General features: G+C 44.9%; 1 protein-coding gene across 1 annotated transcript in view; it reads right to left on the bottom strand.

Annotated features, from left to right (window-relative positions):
* Positions 1-6789: 6789 nt before the first annotated feature.
* The window catches only part of DCAF12 (DDB1 and CUL4 associated factor 12), a 36357-nt gene continuing 15323 nt past the window's right edge, over positions 6790-27823 (bottom strand). The window contains exons 4-8 of the mRNA XM_025216947.1: positions 25260-25453; positions 24393-24458; positions 23301-23463; positions 13913-14097; positions 6790-12701 (exon numbers count right to left, since the gene is read on the bottom strand). Coding sequence (XP_025072732.1) covers positions 12543-12701; positions 13913-14097; positions 23301-23463; positions 24393-24458; positions 25260-25453 — 767 coding nt within the window. The 3' untranslated portion in view covers positions 6790-12542. The remainder of the gene's footprint in view (positions 12702-13912; positions 14098-23300; positions 23464-24392; positions 24459-25259; positions 25454-27823) is intronic.

The raw sequence follows: 27823 nt of genomic DNA, 5'->3' as shown, positions 1-27823 counted from the left end.
TCCTTTCATAAGAGGGAACCCATCCAGCCCTGTCATTTAACAGAGCAAATGCATGTCTAAGATTAAGTGGAAACAACTGCACAAGCTTGAACCTTTGGCGCTGCAGCAGCCCATGCTGTGTTTCATAACCAGCAGCACCACCCACTGGCAAGAGAGAAAACATCCAGTGAGAGGCCAGATGTGCACAGACCCCAGGGACAGGCCTAGCATGGCAGACCGAGAGCAGAGGACTTGTCCCGGGTGGGTGGGAAGAAATAAGATGATGGTCTTTGGTATAAGGCCGTATGGTCAAAGTGCAGCATACTGAAGTTCTCTCGACCCTCACAGGTCTGAGATTGGAGTATTTCCTGCAGGTGAAGGGACGAATGCTCATTCTCCCTCCCTTGTCCACCAATAATCTGGTTCCAGCAAGATTTAGGGGACAGACAAGGAGTGCACAAGCAAGGGGAAGAGGGGTTTTACATATAGCAAAGGAGTCAGGCAGGGAGCTGGGTAGTCTGGCCACTTGCTGCGTTCTCTCTTGCCCCAGCAAACCTCCCCTCACTGGGCCACAACTCTGCCACTCCACAGAGCGTGGCTACCACGAGCAGAGAGAAATAGTCTCAGTAGCTAGTAACCCATTCTACGCAGCTACGGGGAAAAAATAAGATAGGACAGTGACCTTGAACTGTTCAACGGGGGGGGAGGGGGCTATGCAGAATGCAGCAACTCAGGATGATGCATTCCCAGAAACCTGTCTGAGTAGGTAAAGAGCTGGAAACTGCCTTGAGGCATACACCTTTGTTCCTAAACGTTAAACCTTAAGGAGCCGAAACATCACATCTTCTTGTCTACTAGCTTCCGCACCCTTGGCAGGGTCTGACGGGCTCTGTAAGGAAATTGGAGAGAATGGTCTCCACCCTGGGCATGCGGACACAGATGTCTCACGCAGCGACGTGCAGAGGTGTTGAACAGTCTGTGGTGGCACAGACAGGGTGGAAAGTTAAGGGAGCTCTCTCGTACTTCGACTACCACCTTCAAGAGTTTTTGCAGGCAGCGAGGCCTAGAGTGGGCGCCTGGGGACTAAAGCAGCCACAGAGGAGCAAATTAGGCGCAAGTAGTGCTGCATCTGCGAAGTGCTTTGAGACCTTCGACCAAGAGGCTGTAAAAGCCCCAAATCCTCTGAGCTGTCACCTTAATGCCTGGTCCCTTGTGAAAGTCAGATGAAAAGGGCTGTTCCATTGCAAAGGTCATGAGAGGCACAGGATGGATTTTCACCCTGAAGAAGGGTGAAGCCAAGCACTCGTCAAGGTACCAAAACACTTCCAAGACACTCCCCTTGAGCCCACCCCAGCAGCAAACGGGACTCCAGCTCGAAAGGGGATGCAAAGGCCAGGTGGGCTGAAATTAAGAGTCCAAGAACAGCACTGAGGGCTACTGCAAACCACCTCCCGCCCCCAAGAGGTGTCACAGCAGACACTCCTGGGATGGGGCTGGACTGCCCCTGGATTTAGGGCCTTGTTACAGAGCTCCTAACCCCTGGACTGTCCGCACATAAACACCTGAAACTGGTTTCAAGCACTTCTGATGTGGCTCAAAGTGACCCCACTCCAGGAGAGGACTCTCTCTGATCCGTATTACCCAGCTCATGCCACGCTAAGGTGTAGCCACTCTAAACTACACCTTAGCATAATGCGCCCCCCCAATCAGGCCCACTGTTACCTATCCCTGCTTACTGACCCCCCCACCCTCACTTATTTGTGGCTTCTTGTGCTGTCTGTCCAGGGGGGAAACAAGTTGAGACGGGTTAACCTGCTCACGCAGCAAGGGGTGGGGGGGGGATGGGGGCCGGGGGGGATTCTTACCTTTCAGTTCTCCAGCCCATTAAACACCCATCAACACGGGTGCGGCCCTCACAGCGTCACGTGTTAACGGGGCCCCTACATACAACAGCAGGTTAAAGAGGATGCCACCAGCCAACGCACTAGACAAATACAGTTTTATTTAGATACCCATAGTAAGATGCACAAATACTTTTGTTCACCAATTTCATTTCACACAACTTCAAGTAGTGGAAAAAAAACTGCAGTTAATTACAATTATTCTATAGAACAGGGCAGTAGTAAAAGATCTGTTTGTCGGACTACAGCATGGTTAACGATACTCAGATGAAAAATGTACAGATCTAGGTATTTAAAAAGTGTGTGCATGTGTGGGGAGGGTCACTGTCACACACATGAACATGCTTTTTTCAAGAGCAACATCTTTCTGGTATGTGGACACAGTAACCCAGTTTGTGAGAGATGGAAAAACCAGCCTCTTCACTTGATGTGGAAATGAATCTACTGGTATTTAACAAATTTTCCCAACCCACATATTAAAGAATTTTATTCACGATTGATAGATGGAGGTCAATGTGCAAACAAATCTTTATTATACTGTCCATATAAAATCAGGCAACACACCGATGACCTAAAGCAGTCAGTTACAGCCTAATGTTCATTGCTCTTCTACTGTAGTCATCTTCTGAAGAGGAAAATAAAAGAGGAGTCCAATGCATTTGATTGCATTTAGCAAGCTGACCCAAGACAGTCAGTCACAGATCCAAACCTTTGCACCCAATTTGAATTCTTCCACATGCAGGAAACAACATCAGTCCAAAAAACCCCAAAAAACAAAAAACTTCACGTTCCACGGTGCAAACACCCCAGCTGAGAACACATATTGCTGGATTTTATTTTTGCATTCCCACGTAAGTGTCAAGAAAGATAAGACGGTGCTGGATCTGGTGGAGTAGCTGCATTGTTTCCAGTTTTTAAAAACCACACGAAACCTGAACTCTTAACGATCTCCTGTGTGTCTGTAATAAGGAGGAAAAAGCTCAGCAAGTTGTGTTTGTGATTGATGTCCCTTTCTTTGCACTCCAATTGTGACGCAGAACAGTACGGAGCTCGAGAACCACCGACAAGAAGTGTTCTAGCGATGGAACACATACTAGCAAGAAACGAGAATTGAGATCAGTCATCAATTAAACTCCTTGCATTGCAAACATCTTAAGTGAAACGGACTGGATTTGTGCATTGGTTTTGAGGCACGTATTGCATTGCTCAGCAAGAACCTAGATAGACACTGCAACATTCAGTGGATTTGAACACAGAGACGTGAACCTCCGGTGGATGCGGTTTAGACAAAGATTCAGGGACCACGTTATTTGAAATGGTCAATGGCTCCCTGCTCTACTTGAATTATGGATCCGTTTCCAATTTTCTGTGATACAGCCCCTCTTCCATCCTAAAAACTTGGTTTGAAGAGGTCCTTGCTTCTCTATACCTAGGAAGCAGACAAATATCCCCAATGCCACCTCAAAAAAGTCCGGGGGGGGGGGAAAGAGATCAAAATCAACAGGGGTCTGCATGTATGCAGCAACCCCCAGAACACGCAGGTGGAAAGTAAACAGCTGGATGCTCAGGAATCAACATATTTGCTGTGGAGGAATAAGTTGGGAATAAAGCCCTTCAGACTGGAAAAAGTTAGGGGAGAGATCCATGCCTGGGTGAAAGAAGAGAACATGTGGGATCGAACTGAAGAGAAGGCCCCAATTCAGCAAAGGACTTCGGTGCTTCAAGTTCAGGCTCAAGTCCCATCAACATCAGTGGGGCTTAAGTACCTGCACACCGGTGCACTGCTGAACTGGAGCCCAAGTTAGCAAGCCAGGCTGGGACCCAAGAATATGCCTGATTCTAGTGAGAAGGGAGAGACTGGGACAAAAGGCTGAATAATGGAAATAAAGCTTTTCCAAATGGGAGGACTGCGGGCCAGCTTGCTGGAAGCTGTTTTCTAAAAAAAAAACCCAAAACAACGAACAAGGATCCCACCACCACCTGCATCCTGAAGAGTCTGGGATGCAGCCAGCTGAAGTAGTAAGTCCCAGCTGGGGTTTCCTAGGCCCTGCACACAGACAAGGTAAAATCTAAAATCAACAGGTAGTACGGGCCCTTTTCCCCATGTAGCAGAACTTTCATAGTCAGTCTGGACAGAGATGGAAGAGACAGGTGCAGCAGCAGCCTGATGGGGATGAGGCAAGCAGCTGGATGACTGGAGAAGATGGTCCTTCTTCATGCTTCAGTCAGAAGTGGCTGGGCTGGCCAGCGCTTTCCACACACAAGTGCTAAGAACTGGGGTATCTGCAGTCAGATACAGTATTAAAATACCAGCTTCTCTTCACCTCTGGCATTCCTCTGGGCATGGCTGGCTGCAGTACATTTCTGCAGAGGGTCCAAGTTGGATGCTAAGACAGAGCTCTGCTGTAACCGGACTCCTGGTGGCTTCAAATTATTGGAGGAAGTGACCTCTTTTTAATTCTTCTTTCCTAACCCTGACGGCTGAAGGAAGCCTTCCAGTTGCACGGGAAAGGGTTAGCAGCATGCGACCATCCAGATGAAACGGCGATGTGTTCGTCCCACACTACTCTGAATGGGAGCCTAATTCTGAAGTTGAAAGGCAGCTTAAACAATACCAGTGAGAGTAACATGCAGCCACTCTGGGTTCAGCACGCAGAGCACCCACACGTCCTATTTAGCTGACCATCGCTGCACAAGGAGATTGACACCAGCAAATTTCAGCTTGTGTAGATCTTCGCATTACAGCATAAGCTGCCACTTCACATGCAGCTGTAGTCTTTAATCCTACACAGTGTGAGCCTTCTACAAAGGGTCCTTATTAGGCCTTCCTCTTTCATAAAGCTTTTGGTTCCAACTGTTTTAATATTTTTCAGACTTAGACAAAAAGCTTTGAATCGATTCTTAAAAAGGTGAAGTGGAAAGAATGAGAAGAGATTGAAGAAACTGCTGAAGATCACAGATCGGAAAATGAGACACATCAGTTCTGCTCTGAAAAGTGACCAGGTCTAAAAAGTGGCACCTCATTCAGTTCTACGTGGAATCCCAAATGGGCAAATATGGCTTAGTCTCCACCCCACAGAATCTGTCTAATCTGCAGTGACCAGGAAGGGAATAGAACAGAAATTACAGACACATTAGCATCACATCCAGTGAATAATGACAATGCACTGCTAACTCTATTATTTGCTGTGTTGACTCCATAAGGCCAAGAGGAAACGATTGAACCCATTCTCGTGGATTAGCAGAATTCTGCATCGAGCTCGAATTAGTTGTGTGTGCATATGCCCACTGAAGACAGACGGAAAAGCAGAAGTACCCTGAGGATGTAGTTTAGGCCAAGGATGTCAAAGATACAGACCACAGAGCTATTTCCCTCTGGCTTGCAGGGCTAACTGAAGGGTCAGAAATATGGGGGTGGGGGGAAGGAGGGGGCAGTATCTGTCACCAAATTCCCAGCAACAAAGGCCTGGGGGGCACTGACTGGCGAGTTGTATCTGCATTAATCTCTGTGCTGCTGTTGCTTCCCCACCGGGTCCGAATCCGGCATGGATCCAGCTCATGGGGCGATCATGTTTGACACTCCAGATTCAGATCAACACATGACTACATTGGACTGAAAGGGACCTCCTGCGATGGAGTGCAGTCTCCCACTACTGCCACGGACGCAGCAGAAACCCAGCTGGATTTCTCTCATCTCAGACTGAGCGTGCAGGGACATCTGTACTTGTCAGCACAGCACACAGAAGCAACGAAGTGACTGTGCGCTGCCTTTATTTTAGACATTAGTCACCTTTCAGAGCAGAAAAGCAATTCTCGGGATAACTCCAGACGCCACACGGCACGAGCAGACAGTCTGGTCTTTGCCTGCCATCTGCAATGTTTGATTGTTCAAACTTTGCAAGTTGCACAGACCGGTTGAAATATTTTGCCCCACGGTTAAAAGAAAGCAAGTGCACTACAACATGGGGGGCGGGGGGTGAAATTGGTCCTCTCGCACTTGATGGCTTCAGCATGAGCTCAGGACTCTGTGCTGCTTCTGAAACTGCCGATGCCCTAAGCAGCAAACCGAGGAATTATGTCCTGAATTCAGAACAAAAGCTGGCAAGTGACAGAAGGTCTGGGGGCGGGGTTTCACACCCCGCTCCCCCCAGTGCTTTGGATCTTTAAGTCTACAAAGGGTAATCTATTTGGAAAAACATTTAAAAAACTACCAATCACTTTAAGACATCCTAACCCCAAGCCACAAGTTGTGATCGCCACATTTGAAAACACCCCGTGTCGTTTGTGCAAATACACCAAACGTACATCGTAGGCAAAGGGGAAGATCCAGCATCTTACGTACACATTACCACACATGTCAAGCACTGTCATCACTGGCAGGATTTATCCTAAGACAAGTCAGTGCATTCAGTTCGTGTCTACACCACATCCTAGAACACCAAATGAGATACAAGTCACAATTCATACAAACCTGTGGTAACTTCAATGTGGGTATCTTAGAAAAAGACAAGGCATGTACCCAGCCCTAAGACAGCGATGAGTTTCTTTCAGAGATAACTTTACAAAGATCAAGGTACCGTAAGAGAAAGGCACATCAACCTCTGATTGGTCCTTTGTGTTATTTGGATGAATCATAGTGATTTATATACCCTGAGACTGTGGGAGGCCTTGAATATAGGAGGGAACCAGGTGAGCAGGCAGATAAAGAAAAGTACAAGTTTAATGAGATTGAAGATTCAGCACCTGAAATTTCCCTTTTGATTAAGGGAATCAAAAGATAAACTGTTCCTCAAGATCCAGGATTTGGATCCAGGATCCAAATCTAGGACTTTTGTTTGTTCATTTGGGGGGTCCACAACCGATACATCCAGACACAAGATAATGTACCAGGCTAGGTTTCTATGGGGGGTTTATTTGTTTGGGGGGGTTGTGTCTCTTTTTTTTTTTTTTTTTTTTTAAATATAGCCCTATATTTTATTTTCCATCCACAACTGTGGCAATTTGTATACAGTCACTATTGCATATTGACAACCCACAGCTCTGCAGCTCAGCCAGCCACAATACTTCGTTCCAGGCGCAAGCATGTGGCTTGCAGACCTACAGGCCCCAGCACATAACTGGAAAGGGCTTTTTAGAAAGTGGCTACTGAGACCTTGACATTTTAAAGGGAAAAACAAGCCAAAAATGTCTTTCAGGCAGCAATTAAGAGCACTGACTTGTTTCTTTTCTTTTTTAAATGAAAGGACCCATGCACTGGATTAGAATGAGGGCAATTTGATGAAGTAACCCAGCATATTATCCAACTTAATCCCATTTTCAAGACTTAAAATTTCAGCACATGGGGGCACAGCAGGAACAGATCCCACATAAAGGGATGTGGTCAACTTCATTTTGTTTTTGGTGTCTGGTGAAGCCCTCAGGTAAGTAAAAAGCCCTGACAATGAACCATCAGCTTCTTCCCCTTCTAGGCTGCCCGAAAGCAGCCCCAACCCTCCTTGGGTCTTCCCTCCTCTTCTGCACCCTCCTGCTCGCTGCTCTTTCGGGGCTGCCCTTGATAGACACCCGTCAGAGCCAGGGGACAAGCTCTCCCCTACAGCACAGCATGAAGGCACGCACACACCAAGGGAGCTTTGCAGTGGGCATCAATAAAACTCATAGCCCCCAACATGCCATCAAATCCACGTTGTCAGCCCAAAAACAAAGAGTTGTTTTTGGCCTCTCAGCTCATAGTTCTGGTGCTCGTGTTCAACAGAAGGTGCAACACATTCAACTGGAAGTGCAGTGTGGGTCGAAGTCTCTCTCCAGGTCTGCCTACACTGTCACTACGGTTCAAGTCGACATGCCCATGCCAACTTTAAGCTAGCTGGTTTGAGGACAGCTATGGGGGCGTGGAGCTCAGCGTAGGCTCTGAGCTAACTGCCTGAGGATTTACTCCGTTTCTCAGGCAGGTTTTCCAGCCTGCACTGAGCACCATCCTGCTGTGGCTGTCCTGATGGCAGCATCTGGGCAAGCTCTGGTAGTTTACAGCTGGTATGGACGTGTTGACACTAGCGGCAGGGATAGCAATGTAGCTGTAACTCCAAATCCCTTTGACATCGCTGGAAAATACGACAGCAGGAAATTACATGTCTCCTCCTGGACTCTAGCTACAAACCCGTCATAGGAGCAGCACTTCAGGGCTGACATTTAGGACAGGATGTGGTTTAGATGCAAGCAACTCGCCCATGAGGGTACGAAAGCTGGCGTTCTATCAGGACTCTGATGTCAGTACCCTGATCTCAGCCAGGAGGCCCTCCCTCATTATGTCACTGCGCACATTATAAAAAAAACTCCCAGTTTCTACAGATCCTTTTTAGGCACAGCCCACAGCCAGATAAATAAGACAGCCGTGGTGCTGAAACAGCCCTATTCCCAGCACCTTAGATCATCCAGCTGCCAATGCGTATCCACTCTTTGGTAGTTTGTCATCCTGGATCAGCTCATTAGGCCAAATGAATCCAAACGAAACCCGAGCTTGGTCCCTGGCTCCCGAGTTGTGTGGGCTGGAGTGGGGAAGGGCTCTCCCCAGCAGGAACACTGGAGGGCCTCTGGCCACAACTACGTCAGACTTGCTAAACTGCCAGGACCAGAGCTGAAGAAGTCAGTAAGAAACAAAATAAAAACAGTAGGAGGAAATACCATCTCCCACTCATCACCATGCTCAGAAGGAACAAGTAATGTGGAAACAAGAAATAGAAAGGGCTTTAACCTTTATCACAATGCTTAAGTACTGCCAGTATTTGCAAATACTCAGTGGTTGGGTATTATTACTGGGCCCGTTTACCTGTGCTATAAGCAAATGGACATGGCTCTCCAAAGCCACAAAAATTTGGATAAGAAAAACTTATCAAAAGCATGGGAGGTAAAAACTGGCTGCTTAACACATTCTGCAATGCCAACACGGCACCGTGTTATTGTAATGTCAAGTAGCAAAAGAGAAAGTGGCCTAATGATTTTTAGGAACCAAGAATCTTATTTTGGGGAAAAAAAAAAAAAGATTAGATACAGCAGATCCTTTCAGAAGTAGCTGGTTACTTTCTGTCAACTGCCACAGACAAGTACGTAATTAGCATTACGCAGCTTCTAAGCAAACCCTCAAAGCAACAACGCACTTCACAAATAGAGCAAACTGAAGATAGCATGGATGAGTGTCATCTAGCACCTGTATCATGGACGACTCCCACTGGACCCACTTCCCTGAGAAGCCACCCCTGCAAATGCAAGGCAGCCGTAAGAAAGCATTGGAGATCCAATCCCAATTAATCTATTTTAGAAAGGAAAAGAAAGTGAATTTAACTTGGAGCATCTGGAAGTTGAACGGTCTACAAAGCTCCTTGCAAGTGAGAGAATCACCGAGTCACTGCACAGAGTTGTTTTAAAGCTTGTGAATGAGTCTGTAATCAGTTCCTCCCCACCACAGGGACTTACCTCTATCGTTTGAGTGATGGGAGACGTGCTTTCACGCCCTCTTCAAAGTGAGCCATGGGGAGGCTGTGAGCTTGCAGATGGCCCTACCAAGGAGCCACTGACTTGTACTTGGATCCCCTTACTCCTAAGAGCCACTTCCCTGTGCACCTTCGTTATCATTTTAAATCTAAGCCAGTGGGGTGACAGCAGCCCGGTCACTGGGCTGGACAAGGGACTGGCCATCAAAACCTGGGTTCTGCTTCTGTTCCTATTATGACTTCCCATGTAACATTTGGCAACTCAGCTCTTAGTGCCTCAGCCTCTGGCAAAAGTATCTGGATATCTAGCAGCAGATACAAAGGCATCCTCTCTCAACAGGTCACCAAGTAAAATGCATTGGTCTGGGACTCTCCCATGTGCTATTGCTAAACACCCCCGATTACAACAGACAGAAGCAAGGTGCTGCCAACACGAAAAGGAAGTGTGGGGGGGAGAAGTGGGGAACAGGAGAGCAGGAATAATATTTTTCTAGTGTTTCCCCTGTTTTGGGGGTATACTACAAAACACAGAAAAACTCCCCACCCTCAAGAAGGAATTACTGTAAAGCTAAGAAGAGTAAAAGGCTCTGGAGTAGATACACTACCTAAAATGATTACTTTTCAGTAAAAAATTGTGTGTGTGTATGTGTATCTATCTATCTATCTATCGAGGCAGAGGCAATGCCACTAAAAAAAAAAATCTAGTCACACCCACAGCACAGGTAGTGCTCAAAATCCTTTGAAGGGAAGTGCCAAACCATGATCAAACAGAGGGTAAAATTTCCAGAGCAAAAATTGTTCTTTAGCACCAGCAAGATTTTAAATGTTGGGGAGGTGGGAAGAGGGGGTACAACGGACACAGCTTGGAAACAGCCGGGCAGGATGCCCAGCGGCTACCACCGGTGCAGAGCGTTCAGCATCTCTGAAAAATCACGACCTAAACAAAACCAGCTTTGGGATACAACCACCCGACAAAAGGCACACCCCACACGTAGGAGTCAGAGGGCTTCATATTATCCCTTCAGACACACACATCCTCACCATTTTTCACAGAGAACATTTAGTCATTTATTTATTTATTTATTTATTTATGTTCCTAGGCACGAGGTCAAATACTGTGACCCCCTCCTTCCAGCCATTTATGAAAGAAATCCCAAAGCAACATGTTCTCAACACAGAACATAACACAACCGAAGCCAAGAGAACTACTTTGCAGCCCTATCATTTAATGGCTACTGTTTGGTCCCTTGATTGTCCTAGGTGTTGTTCGATTCATTTTTCCCCCCCGATTAGCCCACATGGGAAGCAGGAGAAGTTTGACATGCTGTAATACCAAGTCTTGGTTAGCAGACTTGGGCCTGAATTTAAGGAGTCTGTGCTTTAGGTCTGGGTGGACATACAGGGCTATTCTTTCCTCACTCTTACCTTGCAAATCACAAGTGGAGGGGAACTGTACTTCTAACACACCTTGCATCCAATAAGCTCAAGTACTCTGCAAACTAGAAATTAAACCTCCATCTCCCTGCCTGACACTAATCCCATACTGCAGATGGGGAGGCTGAGGCACCGAGAGGCGAGTGACTTGCCTAAGGTCACAGGGTGTCTGCAGCAGAGCCAGGAAGAGAAGCCACTTTGTTCTGTACATTGGCCAAAAATGCACGTCCTTCACAACTGGGCTTTGTATTGTTCACCAAGGGCCTGTGGACAGTCTTTCTACACCCACAGTTTCTGGTGATGTCCAATGGAGTTTGGAGTGTGGACTGAAGACCAGTGTTCAGAGGACCAGGACTCTTATAAAAGTATCCTGTAAAACCAAGCTGACGTTATAGACTATTCTTAGCATGATAAGCAGAAAAGAAAAGTCATCTGGTTGCATGGAAAGCCTCTAGTTTGTATTAAAAAGAAATGAAGTGGAGCCAGTAGTCCTTTGACACTCTATACACATTTGCAGAGAGTAGCTGCTACCTGCCTACCCCAGTCTCTCCAGGGATAAGGAAGGAAAACAAAACAAAACACAACAAAAAAAAATTAAAAATAGTTTCCCTTTGCCCAGCAGTCTGAGCAGCTTAACTGGCTAGCAAAGAGCACTGCTGTTGAGAGAACTCACAGCTGGCTGAGACAGCTGGGGAACGACCACCGTGTACATGCATAGGTGCGCGGAAAACACTGCCCCTAGCCTGAGAGACCTGTTTGTAGACAGACTTCTGGTACCCAAATCTGGCTCCTCCCTGCCATTCAATCCCAGACAGGGGTGCACGTACCCAGGACTCTCAACTACTTCACACGCTGGGCGGACCGGGTTCAGTTGGTCACAAGGAACCTGCCTGTCGGGTTACCATTTCTATTAGCCTCGCTCCGTCTCTGCTGTCATGCAAGAGCCATACTGGAGGGCTTGCCCTGAAGCCCCAGTACCTTCACAAGCAGATACCTGGGGCAGGGGTAGAGAGAAAGGGGAGCACAAGAGGTTGCTTTCATTCTCCCCATGCACCACGGAGAAGCCAGGTCTGGCGCCACTGCTACCCTCAAGGCTGGACAAGCGACATTGCGGGAGATGCTGTCCCTGGGTGCTGCTGAATATACATCTGTGTGTATTGTATTCCTTTATGTATACAGTGTCATTAGACTTGTACTTTTAAAAAATAAGATCAAGCTAGGCCTGACCCAGGCTCTGCAGATAAAGTAGTAGCTTATTTCTTATAAATATTTTTTAATATTTTTTTCTTTTTAATTACAAGTAGTCCTCACTCCAGGTAATGTAAGTGACACGAAGTACCTGCACACACACAGCCCCTGGACTTTCACAGAAAGCCCAGCGGCAACCGCTCAATAAGAAAGGAGTCCTACCTCACAGCAAAGTAGGGGGCATATGGCCAAGTTAGCCTAAATTGAGGGGAGGCAGGGGAGAAAGGGGGGGGGGGGGGGGAGAAAAAAAAAAAAGAGAGTCACTTGGAGTAAATACAATAAAAAGGGGTTTCAAAAACCCTTCGTATAAAGGATCAAGGAGATTAAAGCAAAAGCTGGTTCAAAAAAGATGTACAAAACTGTTGGAAACCAACAGAAAACTCTGTCAAAAATAACTTGCGTTTAAATCAGAAATCAATGGCATCACACAATTTTGTTGGTAAAGAACAGGGAAGGGGACACCGGGGGAGATCACCATTGAGGGGAAGAGTTCTCATTAGCTCCAGAGCCCAGCATAATTCCCATGGAGTCCTGATGGAAGGGGGCCTCCTGCCACAAAGAGTTTCGTTCCAGACGAGTCGTAGCAGTGGGTGTAAACAGCATTTGGGAAGTTATTAATGTCAGAGAAATAATTCCTCCAGGTTTCATCATGATTCTGTTAAAGGAAAGTTCACATCAGTATTGCTGCAAGCAAGCCAAAAGACAGAGACCTGGTTTCAGAAAAGCAAAATGTGGCCTCCATAATCCAAGAGGGGGCTGTTCTGCACTAACAGGCCAAGGTTTATAGGCTAGAACAGCGGTTCTCCATTTACACTCAAGGCAGCTCGCAAAAGGCTCAGAACAAGTTCGCTTTGTTATTTTGGTTTTTACTACAGAAAAATACGAGAGTAATTCTTCTGTTGCAAAGAACTGAAAGTCCACAACAGGTCAGAACATTTTAAAATGCTCTGGTTTAATATTTGAAACCTCCGAGTTTACCTTGGGAATTGCGTTCTCTCACCTCAGCACCAACATCAAGTGGTACCTTGCGGCACCCCTGAAAGGTACTCAAGGCACCCCAGGTTTCTGCGGCATCCTGCGAGAGGATCAACTGGGCTAGAATTTGGAATGGCCGGGGGCATCTTGACAGCCCGATGGCCCAAGTGTCCTCAGAAGCGAGACAGAGGGGACAAGGTTCGAGAGCTCCTTTGCGCGACTCAGCTACTAGAACAGCAGAGAGAGTAAGATGCTCATTGAGCCTACTACCTGCACAGAATTGTTCTGGTCATTTATAGGAACCCCCACCAAAGACAGGAGCCCTGCCCACCCACACCAAGCACCGCACAGACAGTGACGGTTCCTGCCTCTGCACAGGTCCAAAAAGGAAGCAGCCAGATTTCATAGACATTAGGGCTGGAAGGGACCATGCTGTTCCCTTGACTCCATTGCTGCCATCCAAATTCATCACATTAGATTGGGGCTGGGGACTGGAATCGATGATATTTTAAAACACTGTAATATAGTATTTTTAATTACAAAAACTTATAAGTTGATTACCACCTTCAAGAGGCATCAAGCTAAGATCTGAAAAAAGAGAATGTTGAAACAAGTCCATGCAAAAGCTACTGCACTGGAAGGCCAGTCTGTTTGTATTTGACACTGGCCAAGTAAGTTATTCTCTAGCTGTATCCTACCCTTGCAGGTGTGGGGGGGTTTCTGAAAAGCTAGTGAGGAACTCTCTACAGGGCCCAAAGCCTAAATGTATTTCAGTTACCAGCTCAGCATTTTAAGAGAGCTCATTTGATACATTTAGGTCCCAAAAACTGTACAACCAACTTGGCTTCAAGATCTACATATTAAAAGCTTCTACGGCTGCGAACTACTCACCAGCCAACCTTTCCCCGTAGTCAACTTCAGGATTTCGCTTCCTCCTAGCTTCTGTTTCTGTCCACAGCAGGCATGAGTGGGCTTTTCATCCAGGAACCTCTGGGCTCTGATGTCATAAAACAGCAAGGACCCCTGCCCCGTTCCCACAGTTATGATGTGCTCATAGAAGCTCACGGACCGGATACCTGTCAGTCAGAGGGAGAGGAGAGTTACCAAGTGCTGTAAAGAGAAATGAATGTTTTAGCTTTGCAGACCCGGTTATCTCTGTCCAAGGTTTTCTTCTCTGCGTTATTAGCTTCCTTTTCACTGCAAAACAGTGGCGGTTAAGTCCCATTTCTGTTACTGAAATGGTAGCTGCTATTCCATGTTGTCCTTCCTGCCCCACACAAGCTCCCACCATCGCTGTTCCTATCCCAACAGCACACACTGGAGCACCCCTCCCAGACCACATCTTGTACCAGCCACTGTGCAAACTGAACGAAGGTGCTCCCTGTCCCAGGTCACATGCAGCCTCCAAGAGCCATCCAGTGGGGAGTGGGATTTCCCATCAGACTCAGGTACAGGCTGTTCTCTTGATTTAATATTAAGGATTAAAGTACAGGACAAAGACCATAACTGACACGATCTTATTGGTGTCAGCTGGATCAAGATCATGCCCAAGGAAGGGCAGCCTGGGGGCCGACAGGCTGGGCAGCAGCTCTGCAGAAAAGGACCTGGGGGTGACAAGGGACAAGCAGCTGAATAGGAGCCAGCAGTGCGCCCTTGGTGCCAAGAAGGCTACTGGCATCCTGGGCTGCATCGGTAGGAGCATAGCCAGTAGGTCAAGGGAAGTGATTCTTCTTCTCTTCAGCACTGGGGAGGCCACATCTGGAGTCCTGTGTCCAGCTGTGGGCCCCCTACTGCAGAAAGGATGTGGACACGTTGGAGAGAGTCCAGTGGAGGGCAATGGCAATGGTGAGTGGGCTGGGGCACATGACTGGTGAGGAAAGACTGAAGGAACTGGGCTTATTTAATCTAAAGAGGAGACTGGGAGGGGACCTAATAGCAGCCTTCACCTCCCTGCAGGGGGTTGCAAAGAGGATGGAGCTGGGCTGTTCTCAGTGGGGGCAGATACAGGACAAGGAACAATGGGCTCAAGCTGCAGCGAGGGAAGTTGAGGTTGGATATTAGGAAGAATTTTCTCACAAGGAGGGTAGTAAAGCACTGGACCGGGGTCTCCAGAGAGGTGGTGGACTCTCCATCCTTGGAGGTTTTGAAGACAAGTAGACAAAGCCTTGGCTGGGATGATGTAGTTGGGGCTGGTCCTGCTTGGAGCAGGGGGTTGGACTAGATGTGGCCTCCTGAGGTCCCTTCCCACCCTAACTTTCTATAGTTCTCTGAGTCTCTGAAGGCTAATCATGCATGGACATACAGATCCCTACTCATCTGGGAATGCTGGAAGATCCAGGTCCTAAATCGCTTTGGATTACTTATGTTTAAAGTTTCAGTTGAAACAGAATATTTTAGCTAAACTCCCACTGTACAACATTAAGTTGTGCAGATTTATTTCACACTTTATAAAAAAATAAAATCAAAATTTGGAGGCTAGAGTCTCTAAAGTGGATCTGTTTGAAGGAGAGACTTTGTCCATGCCAAAGTACATAACATTACTTTCTGAGTGATTATGGGCCAGCCATTCCTGCACTATTTGCTGAAAAAAAGTGCTGGAAAGGTTTCAGGCGGGGGTACCCAGCAGTCTGTCCTGGGTTTAGTATTGTTCAACATCTTCGCTAATGATTTAAAAGATTGCACTGAATGTAAAAGTACTGAGTCTACAGATGACGCCCTCCTCGGGTAGACAATTTAGATCAGTGGTGGTCAAGTGCACCGCACGCGTACCAGAACTGGTATGGGCAGTCTGTCTGGCAAGTGGCAGATCAGGGAGGCAACAGAGACAGTCAAACAGGGCAGGGATCAATACTGGCTCAAAGGTTTGGCCCCACAGGAGCTGTGGAGGTAAAGGCCACACATTCACGGTTGCCATGTCTGGCTGATTATTACAGTGGCACTCTCTCATACTTTAGACGTAGCCAGCAGCATGCTTGCCAAAAAGGTTGACCACCACTGTTCTGAAGTATGGGATTGGGAACTGAAATAACCTTGACAAATTGGAAAAAGTTACTCTGAAACAGGATCAAATTCAATAAGGGTTAGTGCCAGTTGTTACACATAGGAAGGAACAAGCAAATGCACAAATGAGATGGGAAACAACTATTCTGCAGCCAATGATACAGTGGATTGCAAGGTGAATAATATTGTTGCAAAAAAAATATAAAAGTAATAACTCCTGCTAATGCATCGCAGATGCCAACACACAGGTCATGGAAAGTGATTCTTCCACTCTCACCTCCAAAGCTGCGTTCAGTTTTGGAACTGCACTTCAAGACAGACATGGACAAACTGGAAAGAGCCCCAAGGAGAGCAACAGAAGGGAGGTCTACAAAACAATGTAGGAGAGCAGGATGGAAGTACTGAAACTGTGTAGTCTACAGACGATCAGACAGAGGGATTTGATAACTGGCTTTCAATGAAAAGCATTGTTACGATGTGGATGGCAACTGACTGCTTTGTATCCACAGGAAACAAGCCCCATAGTAGTAATAAGTACATTTACAGAAAGGGAGATATAGGTTAGATATTAGGAAGAAATTTGTGATTGTGAGGGTGGCTAAGCACCGAAACCGATTCCCAAGAGAGGTTAGGGAATCTCCCTCCCTAACTTCAAAGCAACCAGCACTTAAACTTCCAAACATTTGCTTGGCATGGTTTAGAAACAAAGTCCTGCCTTGAAATGGTGAGGGAAGAGAGAGAGGGGTTGGACTTGATGGCTTCCTGAGGTCCCTTCCAGCCATATGTTCCTTATGCTTTTTTTTAAGGTTTGTTTTTGTCCATCCACAAAAACTCCAAAATGGACTGTCATACCATTTTTGGTATGAAGCTAGAAGCTTTGGATCTCTACGACAGTTTAAAATATAGCTGGAAAATAAAAGGGGGGGGGGGGGGGGAGGATAAGCATTCAAAACAGAATTGGAAAAACATGCCACACTTCCATCTAGCTGTGCCAACTACAACTGAATCCATTTGATCAAATGAAATCAAGTTTAAAAAGTAAGAATTTGTACAGTAATGGAAAAGTTATACAAAAAGTAGCCTGGGGTTGTTAGCCAAGGAAACATGAAAGTGTTTGGACAAGCCTAAAGCATCCCTTTTGTGCACGATGAGGATTATTTGTCTTTGGCAATGTTCTGCAATTGGGTCCAGATTCTGCAGGAGACCACAGAGGTTTCTATAACGAGAGCACAGAAAAAGAAAGCAAGCGCAACACGGTACCCTTTTATTTCTGTACTAAAACTACTCTTGAACAAACAACCCACAATGCATCAAGTGATGAGGGATGCACAGAGATGGTATATGCTCACCAATCCAGTTCCTGCATTTCATAGCATTAACGTTTTGGTTTCTTCCCTAATCATGAGCTAAACTGGGGGGGGGGGGGGCAGCAGTAGGAGGCGCGAGGTGGGGAGAGTGGGGGGGGGGGGGGGGAAATCAGTGAGGTACCAATTATCAGGAGGATGTTTTAGAGTACATTTGAAAAATGGCATTTCAAATTGCTTCCTTAAGGGGTTTAAGTACATAGGATTAATAATTAACATAAAACCGAAGCACAAACTGTACCTGAACCTGATGAGAAAAAAAAAATCTAATTAAACTCCAACATGCCCATCATTGTACTATGTGGGTGTCATAGTAATACCTTGAACTGTAACACCTTCAAAGTACACAATGAACGCGGGCGAATTAAGTCTCACTCTTGTACAGTAGGGGAGGTTCCCCACTTAAAGGAGGAAAATGGAAAGCAGGGACATTTCCCCACACTCATGCTAAGAGCGGTAGGCAAAGAGAACATATAAAGACATGGCTTCGAACAGCTAGAAACAAACTACCACCACAGGATGGATTAGAGCCATACCTATCAGCCCATTTTAAGCCAGCATCAAAGAAAGGCTGTTCTCGCTTAACAAGGAAAAAGTTCAGGTTGCTTCATATTCCCTTGCAACTGCTGCTTCAGATGAAATAAAAGTCATCACGCATTGTAGCAGAATGCACTTCTCATCTCAAGTCTTGATAAATAAGAAAACTTTGAGATCAACTTTTAAATGATACATTGGTGTCCCCGAGAACAACGGCGTTTCAAAGTGCGTGTTCAGCTCACCACAGGCGATTTCTAGGAACATTCAACAGAAGATGGCAGCTGGCCAACATTTTCAAACCTGAATAGCTAAAATTAAATCTATGTTCAGCTACAGCTTTTTAGTTGAGTCTCATTCTTCAAAGATGCCAAGAATCCACAGTTCACAGTGGAACCAACAGCAGGTGCAGGCACTAGGCATCTTTCAAGATTATTCTCCTATTCAAATGCTTAAATAGGGGGTTAGCAATGTAAGGCTAAGCACTGAGGTTTGCAGTCTTCACCTACTTCATATAACCCAAGATGGCATAGGAAAAAAAAAGGGAAGTCATTTAATACATCTTAAGCGAGCTCTTTGAGGCGTGCTGTCTACACATATTCCACTTCTGATGTTGCACGGGCCCTATGCACTCAAGATGGGACTGTGCGCCATTGTACTGCGTGCGAGGGCAAGGACATAGAGAGGCAGAGCAAGGTCAAAAGATCCTTAGCCACTACATCAATATGGAGTCCAGGCAACAACAGCCTCCATGACTTGGCAGATGGTTTGTGGTACACAAATGCCACCACTTTCAAGAATACCAGTTACTCTACAGATAACTGCTCTTCAAGGTTTTGTCTATACTATATTGCACTTTGGTGACTCAAGCAACAGCCTGCGGAAGGGAGGGGACTGCTAGGAGGCTAGACAGATCAGGACTGCAACACGGTTCTGCCAAATTAGGCATTAAATAGAGAAGTCTCTACTGAAGAGTAATATTAGTAGAATTACACATTTTCCCCAAACAGCTGCTTAATGAGTCTCAGCTACTGGGATACTTATAAAAAAAAGCTACAGAAGCTGCTTGTGCTTCAAATGGGCAGTTCTAACTGACACCAGGGGTTTTCTGAATTAGCAACCTGATCAACAAAGCTTGATTCAACCTGAAAACCATTTGGACAATGTCTGTGCTGAAGTGCTGTAATTTGGCCCTTTCTGGCTGGAACGAGGGGTTGACAGTCAGCAATCAAGAAATGCTTTGCTGAAGAAGCTCGAGCCCCAGAAGTTAAGACGACAGTATTCTGCTGCAAAATAGACCTAGAGGGTCAGGGTGGGTCTCGTGGATCTAGCCAATGCAAAAGCAAAGATTTTTAATAAACTAAATCAGGGGCTGGAGGTAGCACTGTTAAGACTGGAAAAATAACACATACATCATTAAGAAAGGGAAAACATAATCCAGGCAACTAAAGTCCGGTTACTCTGATCTCGGCAACAGGCAAAGCTTTAGAACAAGGTTCTGAAGGCAAAAAGTGACCGGAGACTAACAGAAAAAAATGGGATAAATGCAACATGGATTTACTGAATACAAACTATGCCAGAGTCTTCCCAAAGAACAATACTGGGTTATAACTGATTTTCCTAGACAAAGGAAACACATTAATCTAAAAATTCAGAAAAGCATTTGATACAGTGCTACACAGGCAGTTAGTTAAACTGAAGAGGAGGATCTGAATAAACATTGCAAGGCAAGTAAAAGAACCTGGCCAGCTGGGCAATAACCCTCCTTCGACTTCAATCTGCTCTTTCAGGCTGGAAAGGGGTTATTAGTGGGGTTCCTTTAAGACTGGTTTTAGAAGTGATCTCATTTAAAATTTTCATTGATAACCCAGGCACAAAAACAAGTGTGCTAATGATGTCTGTGATAAGTCAAGTTTGAGGAGCCACATTATCACAGAGACAGTTATGTTCATAGTGGAACAGGTTCAGAGAAGGCCTAACTAGGACAATCTGGTAAATGGACAGCCTAATTGAGGAGAGAATACCAAGAAAAAAAAGCTTAGTTTAGCCCGACAAAATGAAAGCTTACAGAGGATGCTCCTGGAGGGAGTTATTTAAGATGAAGGATAAAGATGGCACAAGAACAAATGGGGATGAGCTGGCACGAACACATTTAGGTGGAAATCAAGTTTCTAGCCATCAGTGGAATGACAGCATGGAACAGCCTTCCAGCAGATGCAGCAGTAACAAGCAGCCTAATCAGGTTTAAAAGTTGGAGTTGGATATACTTATGAATGTGATTTTGCAATGCAATGGCCTGCGGCAGCTAGAGACTGGAAAGAAACTCCTGGATCGTGTGTTGCGAGTTTTCAGCTAGCTTTTTCCACTTTTAAGTTGGTTTTGAAAAATAAAATTTCAAGAAGTACGCTTCTCAGCAACGTGCCTCAAAAACAAAGTTTTCAAGTTAGAGCATCTCTCAGGGGACTAGTCATTTCAGACTATGAAAAAAATACTTGGAAGTAGTGGATGATTTGATCAGAGAAAGAAAGTTAAAAAAAATTCGGGTAACTAAAATTTACAGCAGCTATTCCTAAACTCTACTAAGAGGTAAGAGGCGGCTTTGTAGTTATCTAAAAGCACTAGTACAAGACGGCTCGCCTGCTATAATCTACAAATGTGCCAACGACAAATTACTATGAAAGCTTCATGATATTATGCTGCTCTGGTGGAGAGAGCAAGTGGGACCACACGATTTCAGAGATGTTCGGTTTGTACAATAATACAACAAAGGGGATAGAAGCGACTCACAGCTACAGAGGTATCTCCCTGTTGAACGTCGTTGGAAACACGGTCACTGGCATCGCACGCCGTAGGTTGCGGTCTCTAGGTCAGAGGCTCCCAAACTCTCTCTTATTGCGTACCCCCTTCCAGATTTAGCAGCTGCCCTCGTGCCCCCAACAGCACACATTTTATTTTTTAACCCCTTCAATGCCACTTATGTGTAATGGCAGATTTAATTTTCATCACCAATTTCTCCCACATATCACCCAGAGATGTCTTGTGTACCCAGTTTGGAAACCCCTGCTCTAGGTAAAAAATAAAAAAAATAAAAAAAAAATAAAAAAAAATATATATATATATATATATATATCTCTTATCCTGAGAATCAATGCAGTTTTTGCTCAGGACGTTCCACCATTGATATGACATTTTTGGTCAAGCAACTGCAAGAGGAGTGTAGGAAAAAAACGAATAGCACTGTTTGTATCCTTCACTGATCTGACAACGTGCTTCCATACAGTCAATAGGCAGGGCCTTTTTACTGTTCTAACGAAACTGGGTTGTCCCCCCAAACCACTGGGCATCTTTCACTTGTTACATCAAGGAATGAAGGCAACTGTAGTGTATGAAAACCAAGGTCCAAACACCTTTGACATGAACAACGGGGTGAAACAGGGGTGGGTCTTAGCCCCCTTGCTTCTTAACCTCTACTTTTCTTTCCTGGTTCTTCATGCATTCAAGGACTTTGTCGTGGATTCAGCAATGTCAGCATTCATCTTTGAACCAAACTAGATAGAAGCTTGTTCAACACTGCAAGGTTTAGAGCAAAAATCAAGGTGACAGATCTGGTACTGAGAGATTTCCTGTTCATAGATGATGCAGCCTTAGTTGCCCACAGTGAATCTTCCCTGCAAAATCTCTTGGGCAGATTTTCCGAGTCATGCAAGAGCTTCAGGGTGGCAATTAGTCTCAAGAAGACTGTGATCATGTACCAAGGGATGGAAGAACCAATATCTGACATGACTCTGGACGATAAATCTCTTGATGGCGTTGACAGTTTTTGCTACTTGGGTTCTACCATCAGCGGGAATCTTGATCTTCAGACTGAAGTAACAGAACTGGAAAAGCAGCTAAGAATTTTGCGCTATTATAGAAATGTGCACAGAATAACAGCAAACTATCAGCTAAGGTGAAGACACGAATCTACAAGACTTGTGGACCATCATCCCTGCTTTATGATTTAGAAACCTGGACAACATATGCTAGGCACATCAAGAGACTGAGCAGCTTCCACATGAGATGTCTGCTAAGATCCTGAAAATAAAGTGGGACGAAAGAATACCAAAAACAGAGGTACTGAAGTGCACAGGACTGACAAACTTAGAAACCACCATCAAGAGGAGGAGGTTGCAATGGCTCGGCCATACCAGGAGAATGGGAGGAGACCATAATCCCTAGAACATTTTGTACAGCAAGATTCGAGACGGCTCTAAAAAGTGGGGTCACTCTCTATGGTAGTAACACCATGAGTACAAAAAAAAAATATGAAGTCATTCAGCATCAACATAGAAAGCTGAGAGGAGCGCGCAGAATCCCATCCGATATGCAGGGAACATCTGGAACTGGGTGGAGCTCGACACGAAGTGCCTTTGATCCAGAGGATGGAAGAAAAACGAGCAACAATAAAGCAGTATGCTGTAAACTCGGACTCCAACTTAGACAACATATGGATCTGTCAAACTTGTAACAAGCTGTGTGGCTCTTGAATTGGGCTCGTCAGCCACAAATGGATTCATCAGGCACCCAACTAGACCTCTTATGCAGACACCAGGATCCAGAGGACTCGCGGTTTTCTACAGTACAAGACAGGAACAGTGTTTCTGCTTTAATCAGGGGACTAAGAAGGAAATGAGTGTGAGCTAGCTGTACTTCACTTCTCATGCACTCATGACAGCCTCTTCACTGTAAGTACAGACTAAATGGACGCTGGTGATCAAGTGACTCCATTTTACATAAGGGATAGATAATCTGCTTGCAGTGTGGACGCACGTGTAATACAACCACTTCAAGAATTTATATTTCACACAACTTCTTATAAATGCCTCATTTTTACACAATTTTAAAACCTTGAAGGAAACATTTCTAGTGTTTTAAATTACAATGAAAACATGTTCTTGCAATGTAGAAGCCCAATCTTGTAGCACAGAGCATGAAGATGACTAAATTGTTATTCAGTTCCAAAAGATGTAAATACAAGGAAAAAAAGAAAGAGTAGAGGCAGGGACATTGGTTATTCCGTAACCCAGGGGACTGGTGACAAAGGATGGATCATTTGATAAACTTAAGTGACAGCACCTCTTATTCTATACAGCATCTGGTCAGCGGTGAAATTCAATGGATCCTAGCCGGTTAGAGGGCTAACCATGTCTCTGCCTTTATTACCTCGAGATGCACACAATTCAATCTGCTTGTGGAACATATTGAGTTTAAATTTACACATACTACTAATTATTAGGACAGCCAAAGAAGAATCCTCGATATTTACTAGCTACTGCATTTTATTGCGGCCATTAACTGTTACCTTTGCAGGCAGATAATTTGCAACTTCAAGCTTTCCTTACCACTGCCTCGTTCTCTGGAACAGACGGATTTAACGTTGTTGGAAGGCTGCCTTGGGTCCAGAAAGGAGACATGCGCCTGAGATCCCACTGCATACACCGACCACTCCTGACCATAGGCCAGACACACATTCTCCCTGCAGTATGGCAACTTTGTGGAAAGTAACTGAAAATAAAATTGAAAGAAAAGTTTAACTCATTATGGAAAAGATAAAAAGGGGGAAAAAAAAAAAAAAAAAAGGGGGAAAGAGATAACTGACAGCACAAAAACAAACACCCATGAGACCACTACAAAAAAGCAACACAGGGCTGAAAAATTAAGTTCACAATGAAGTCAGTAACTCTTTCAGAAAAGGCAAAGGAAAAGGCCTGGAGGAGAAGGAGAAGGACAGAAGAAGACAGCACACCGTCAAAGGCAGTACTGTTGAAAACAGCAGCTCTGGAGGCATGGGAGCAGGATGGGGTCAGTTGAGGTGGGAAACAGGACACTTAAACTTTGCCTACAATTGTTACTGCTCTGGTCTAGCCTACTGTACTTCTTGCATACCGCGTGCCCCCAAATCATCTCTCCCATGCACACCATTCTAATTATGCACATCATCCAGCTCTACAGATGCAGTCCAGTTCTGCTTATTCCTATTTCTAATGGACTTAATTTATGCTAGTGTAAACCAGAGCATTCACAAAACCATTTGCACCAATGTGACTACAACAGTTCAAAAGGACACCTCAATTAATTTGCTACAACTTAATCAAATAGACAAGCACTTGGGTCCAGTATGAACATTAGAACAAAGCGGGATAAAGAAAAACCCTTAATATTTGTCCAGATTCAGTAAAAGGTAGAAGCTTGCCTCCCTCACAAGGAGGGGAAAACAAAACAAAAAAAAAATCCCACGCTTCTCTTTCCAGGGCTCTATTTCTAAAAAGGTCCATTTTGCCATTAGTCTTTCCAACCTCCAAATAAATGATTGGGGACACGTGCATTACACACACTGCTGCAGTCAGCTCAGACATCCTATGAAACAGTGGCAGACTGGCTTAACTGCTAGACTAACTGTTGAAATTTAGTACAGACACAAACAGAAACAGCACCTTTGATAGTGTGTGCTCTGCTTTCCAAAGATGAAAGTATCCATCCAGAGATACAGCACCTAGCTCCTAGAAGAGAAAAAGGGTTAGCTTCCATATATGTTCTCACAAACTTAAATTCAATACAAGGCAGCTGCCTAAATGCTATTTTAGTAGCTTGAGCCTTGATAATTGCTGTAAAATTTGCCCGTAGTCTTGATGAATATGCACAAAGCAAACCTTAAATTTTACATTGGTTTCAGTTCAAGACAGTAGTTGGCAGTAATACCAAGGTGTGAACTGGGGGAAGTATTTGCACAATGCAGTTTACATTTTTACAGTATGGCAAATATATAAAACAAACTTTTACACTAAAGAGAAGGAGAGAGGTTCAATCTATTAATGCTGGGCCTCAAAAGTCAGCTGAATCCTCTAGCTGGCTATTGATGGACATGCAGCCACTGTGGTTTCACAAGTGGAGAAAGGATGAGTGAGCAGGGTCCAACCTGCAAGCTGAATTCTGCTCTGCTTGTCTTTTGTCAATGGTTAAGTGCTCCATAGGCCAAACCTAGTCTCCCCCCTGCCAAGCCATCCACACACGGAAGATCTTCCTTTTGAAACTGTTATATTTGTTCCAGAGTATCTGCTAGTTAATGGCAGACACAAAAGCAGCAGATGAAGAATACAACATTAAAAAAAAAAAAAAAAAAGGAGGCAGGCAAAAAAAAAAAAAAAAGCTTCTAGCAAAACATCCTAAAACTGCAGCTTTGCCTCAAGTTTATCAGTCAGACTGGAATCCAAGTCACATCTCAGTCCAGCTTTTATCCAGTTCCAGAAACGAGAAGGTTATCATTTCAGTCCTCTCAAGCTGCCTGTTTACATCTTACTGACCTTGTTCTTATTGTTGAATGCCAATGCTCGGACCTTGCAGTTGTCAGGATTGGTGTTCTCCTTGGGGATATCTTTCAGAGCCCTGTGTGTTATGTGAGCATAGACGGGGACTCGGGAGAGGTTATGCCTGGCATCGGTTTTTGACAGGACATCCTCTGTCACCTCCCAGAGACCCATCGAGCCATCCCGGGAACCTAAGGGTAAAGCACATAGCAGCATAGGTTAGGCACGCACAATTTCTCTACTGAAAACACAGCCCTAAGGAAGGAGAAAACATGATCAGGATTAGTTTTATTTAGCTGAACATGGTCCTGGTGCTTAAATATTAATAAGAGCTAATAAAAGCATGGTTTTTAAACCTGTCAAATTTAGAACGCTAATTGGAATCTCATTAAAGCTTGCCAGTAGCTAAATAATGCTTAAAGCTGCTATTTCAAGAACTACTCACAGCAATCAAGAACAAACTGTGGAGCAATCATCCACAGAGAATATATGTCTAGCAGGGTGCTTAGAAGTGGCTGGGTCAGCAAAGTTCTGCTCCTGTTTATAGGCGTGTTTAAGATGATTTAAAACCTAAGCAAAGCTTGTACGAATACCTTCAAGAGGTTCAAACTAGGTTTCTTTTGATGGTGTGTTTCTATCAGTGCTTGTATCACTGCTCTGTTGAATGTGGGAAAAAAAAATCAACCAAATGAGCAAATCATTCTTCTTGATGACGACACTAGTAGAGCAGTCTCAACATAGGCCTGAGACAAAAGCTGCTGCAAATTAGTCCCATCCCACCCCCAACCCCTCATGGGATTTACCCCACTCACTTCCATCTGCGTCTTAGTGCTGCCACCTGTACAATTGGCCTAATCCGCAACTCAGTTTCTGTCCCTGTACAATGAGAAGAACGTTTTTCCTCCCCAGACTCGTTCACAAAGTTATTGTAAGAGCCAATTATTTAGTGTCGCTCTGAAGTGGGAAAAGACTAGGTAAGAGTGAGAACCCTTCTAAAAAACACACAGGCTTCGAAGCATTTATTTTCCAAGTACGACGTGAAAAGAACAGCTAAGCATCAAACGATGAACACACAGGACAACAATTTGGCATGATGTCATTATGTTGTCACCTTGTCAACCAGGTCAAACAAATGCAGTCAGCTCCCCTTGCTGAAGTGCTCCCCCAAAAAGGCTTCCCAGGGACACTTCCTAATACAAGCATCAAGTGGTACATAGTATGTCCTGCCACACAACATATGTCGGGGTGACAGTGCTGGCAGTCTCAGTATGTGGCATGCAGGATATTGGGGAGGGGAAGGCAGCACAGTGGCAAACACAGCAGGCAGCAGAAAGGAAAGCAGCTGAACTAGTGGGGAGCAGCAGATCATGCAAGCGAAGGGGACTAGTGACACTTGGGGCGTAGGGCTAATTTGTGGCATGCCTGCCAAAAAGGCTGGCCCTTACTGATGTATATGATCAAGGCATTTAACAGAACACAGTTTTAACTGTTATGGGGGGGAGGAAATCAATACTCGATGAATTTCTACATATGCCGAGATGTTCTAGTAAGAAGCTCTCTCTCTTAAATACTAACTAAAAAACAACTACTTCGTTAAACTGGTTTAGCCCTGAAGTCAGGGAACCATCTTGTTTCTTACCTGATCTTTTTGCTTTCTTAGAAAAATTATTCTTTCTATCTGGGCTCTTTTTGTACAGTCTATTTCTGCACAGCCGAGATGGCTGACCGACTTATTTCTCCTTCAATCAAGGCCACTTTAGGTCAAAAGAGATTTAGACTTATGCCCATCGATTCCTTAAATAAGCCACTGCATGCACTGACCCCTGCCTCTACCTAAATACCAATAAGAACAAGGGACATGGAAATTCAACCCTTCAGCCTTCTTTGCACCAAAGCGGCTGGCAAACTGATATGACCTAGAGCGACACCAATGATTCCTCTTCCTCCCTCCGAATCACATTTGACCCACCTCTCAGAAACAGACACCAAGCACTTTTCTCCGCTTATGGTAATTCCTCCCCCGGTGCTCAACTTTGTACCTTTCTGCCTCTCACTTGCAACTGCAAATATACATTACAGTTTCTAAGATTATTTCCAGTTCTTCTTCATGGTTTTGTCAGTACTCAGCTTGACAATCTGAATGGAGTTAGAATGGTTACGTTTTTCTGAGTCCCGGTGACATACAAATTCAGAGAGTGGAATATGTCCCATTAATATACACCTGGTCCCAAAGCCTCTTCGAAAATGTCATGTGGTATATGTGAAAGTGATTACAATTAAAAGTGAGCAATAAAGAAGCTATTGACAGTTAGGTGGTTTTGAACACAGCTGTACCTAGACAAGAGCCCAGAGCATCCTCTCTCTATAAAGAGCAATTGTATCAGTTATCAAAAAGCCATAAAAAAACCACTTAATTAAAACACCTTTAAAACTTGACAACTGAAAAGTTGAATAAAAGCACTGAACTGCGAGCTGTGCAATGCAAAAAGGACTGATTTCAAGAGCTTTCACTCCTCACGCACTCAAGATTTTTTGTATTTGCTTTCAAGTGGCCTTTAAGT

Source organism: Alligator sinensis, unplaced genomic scaffold (genome assembly GCF_000455745.1).
Source record: "Alligator sinensis unplaced genomic scaffold, ASM45574v1 scaffold132_1, whole genome shotgun sequence".
NCBI lineage: Eukaryota > Metazoa > Chordata > Crocodylia > Alligatoridae > Alligator > Alligator sinensis.
Note: the sequence above shows the minus strand (reverse complement) of the source record. Positions and strands in the feature narration are given on the sequence as shown.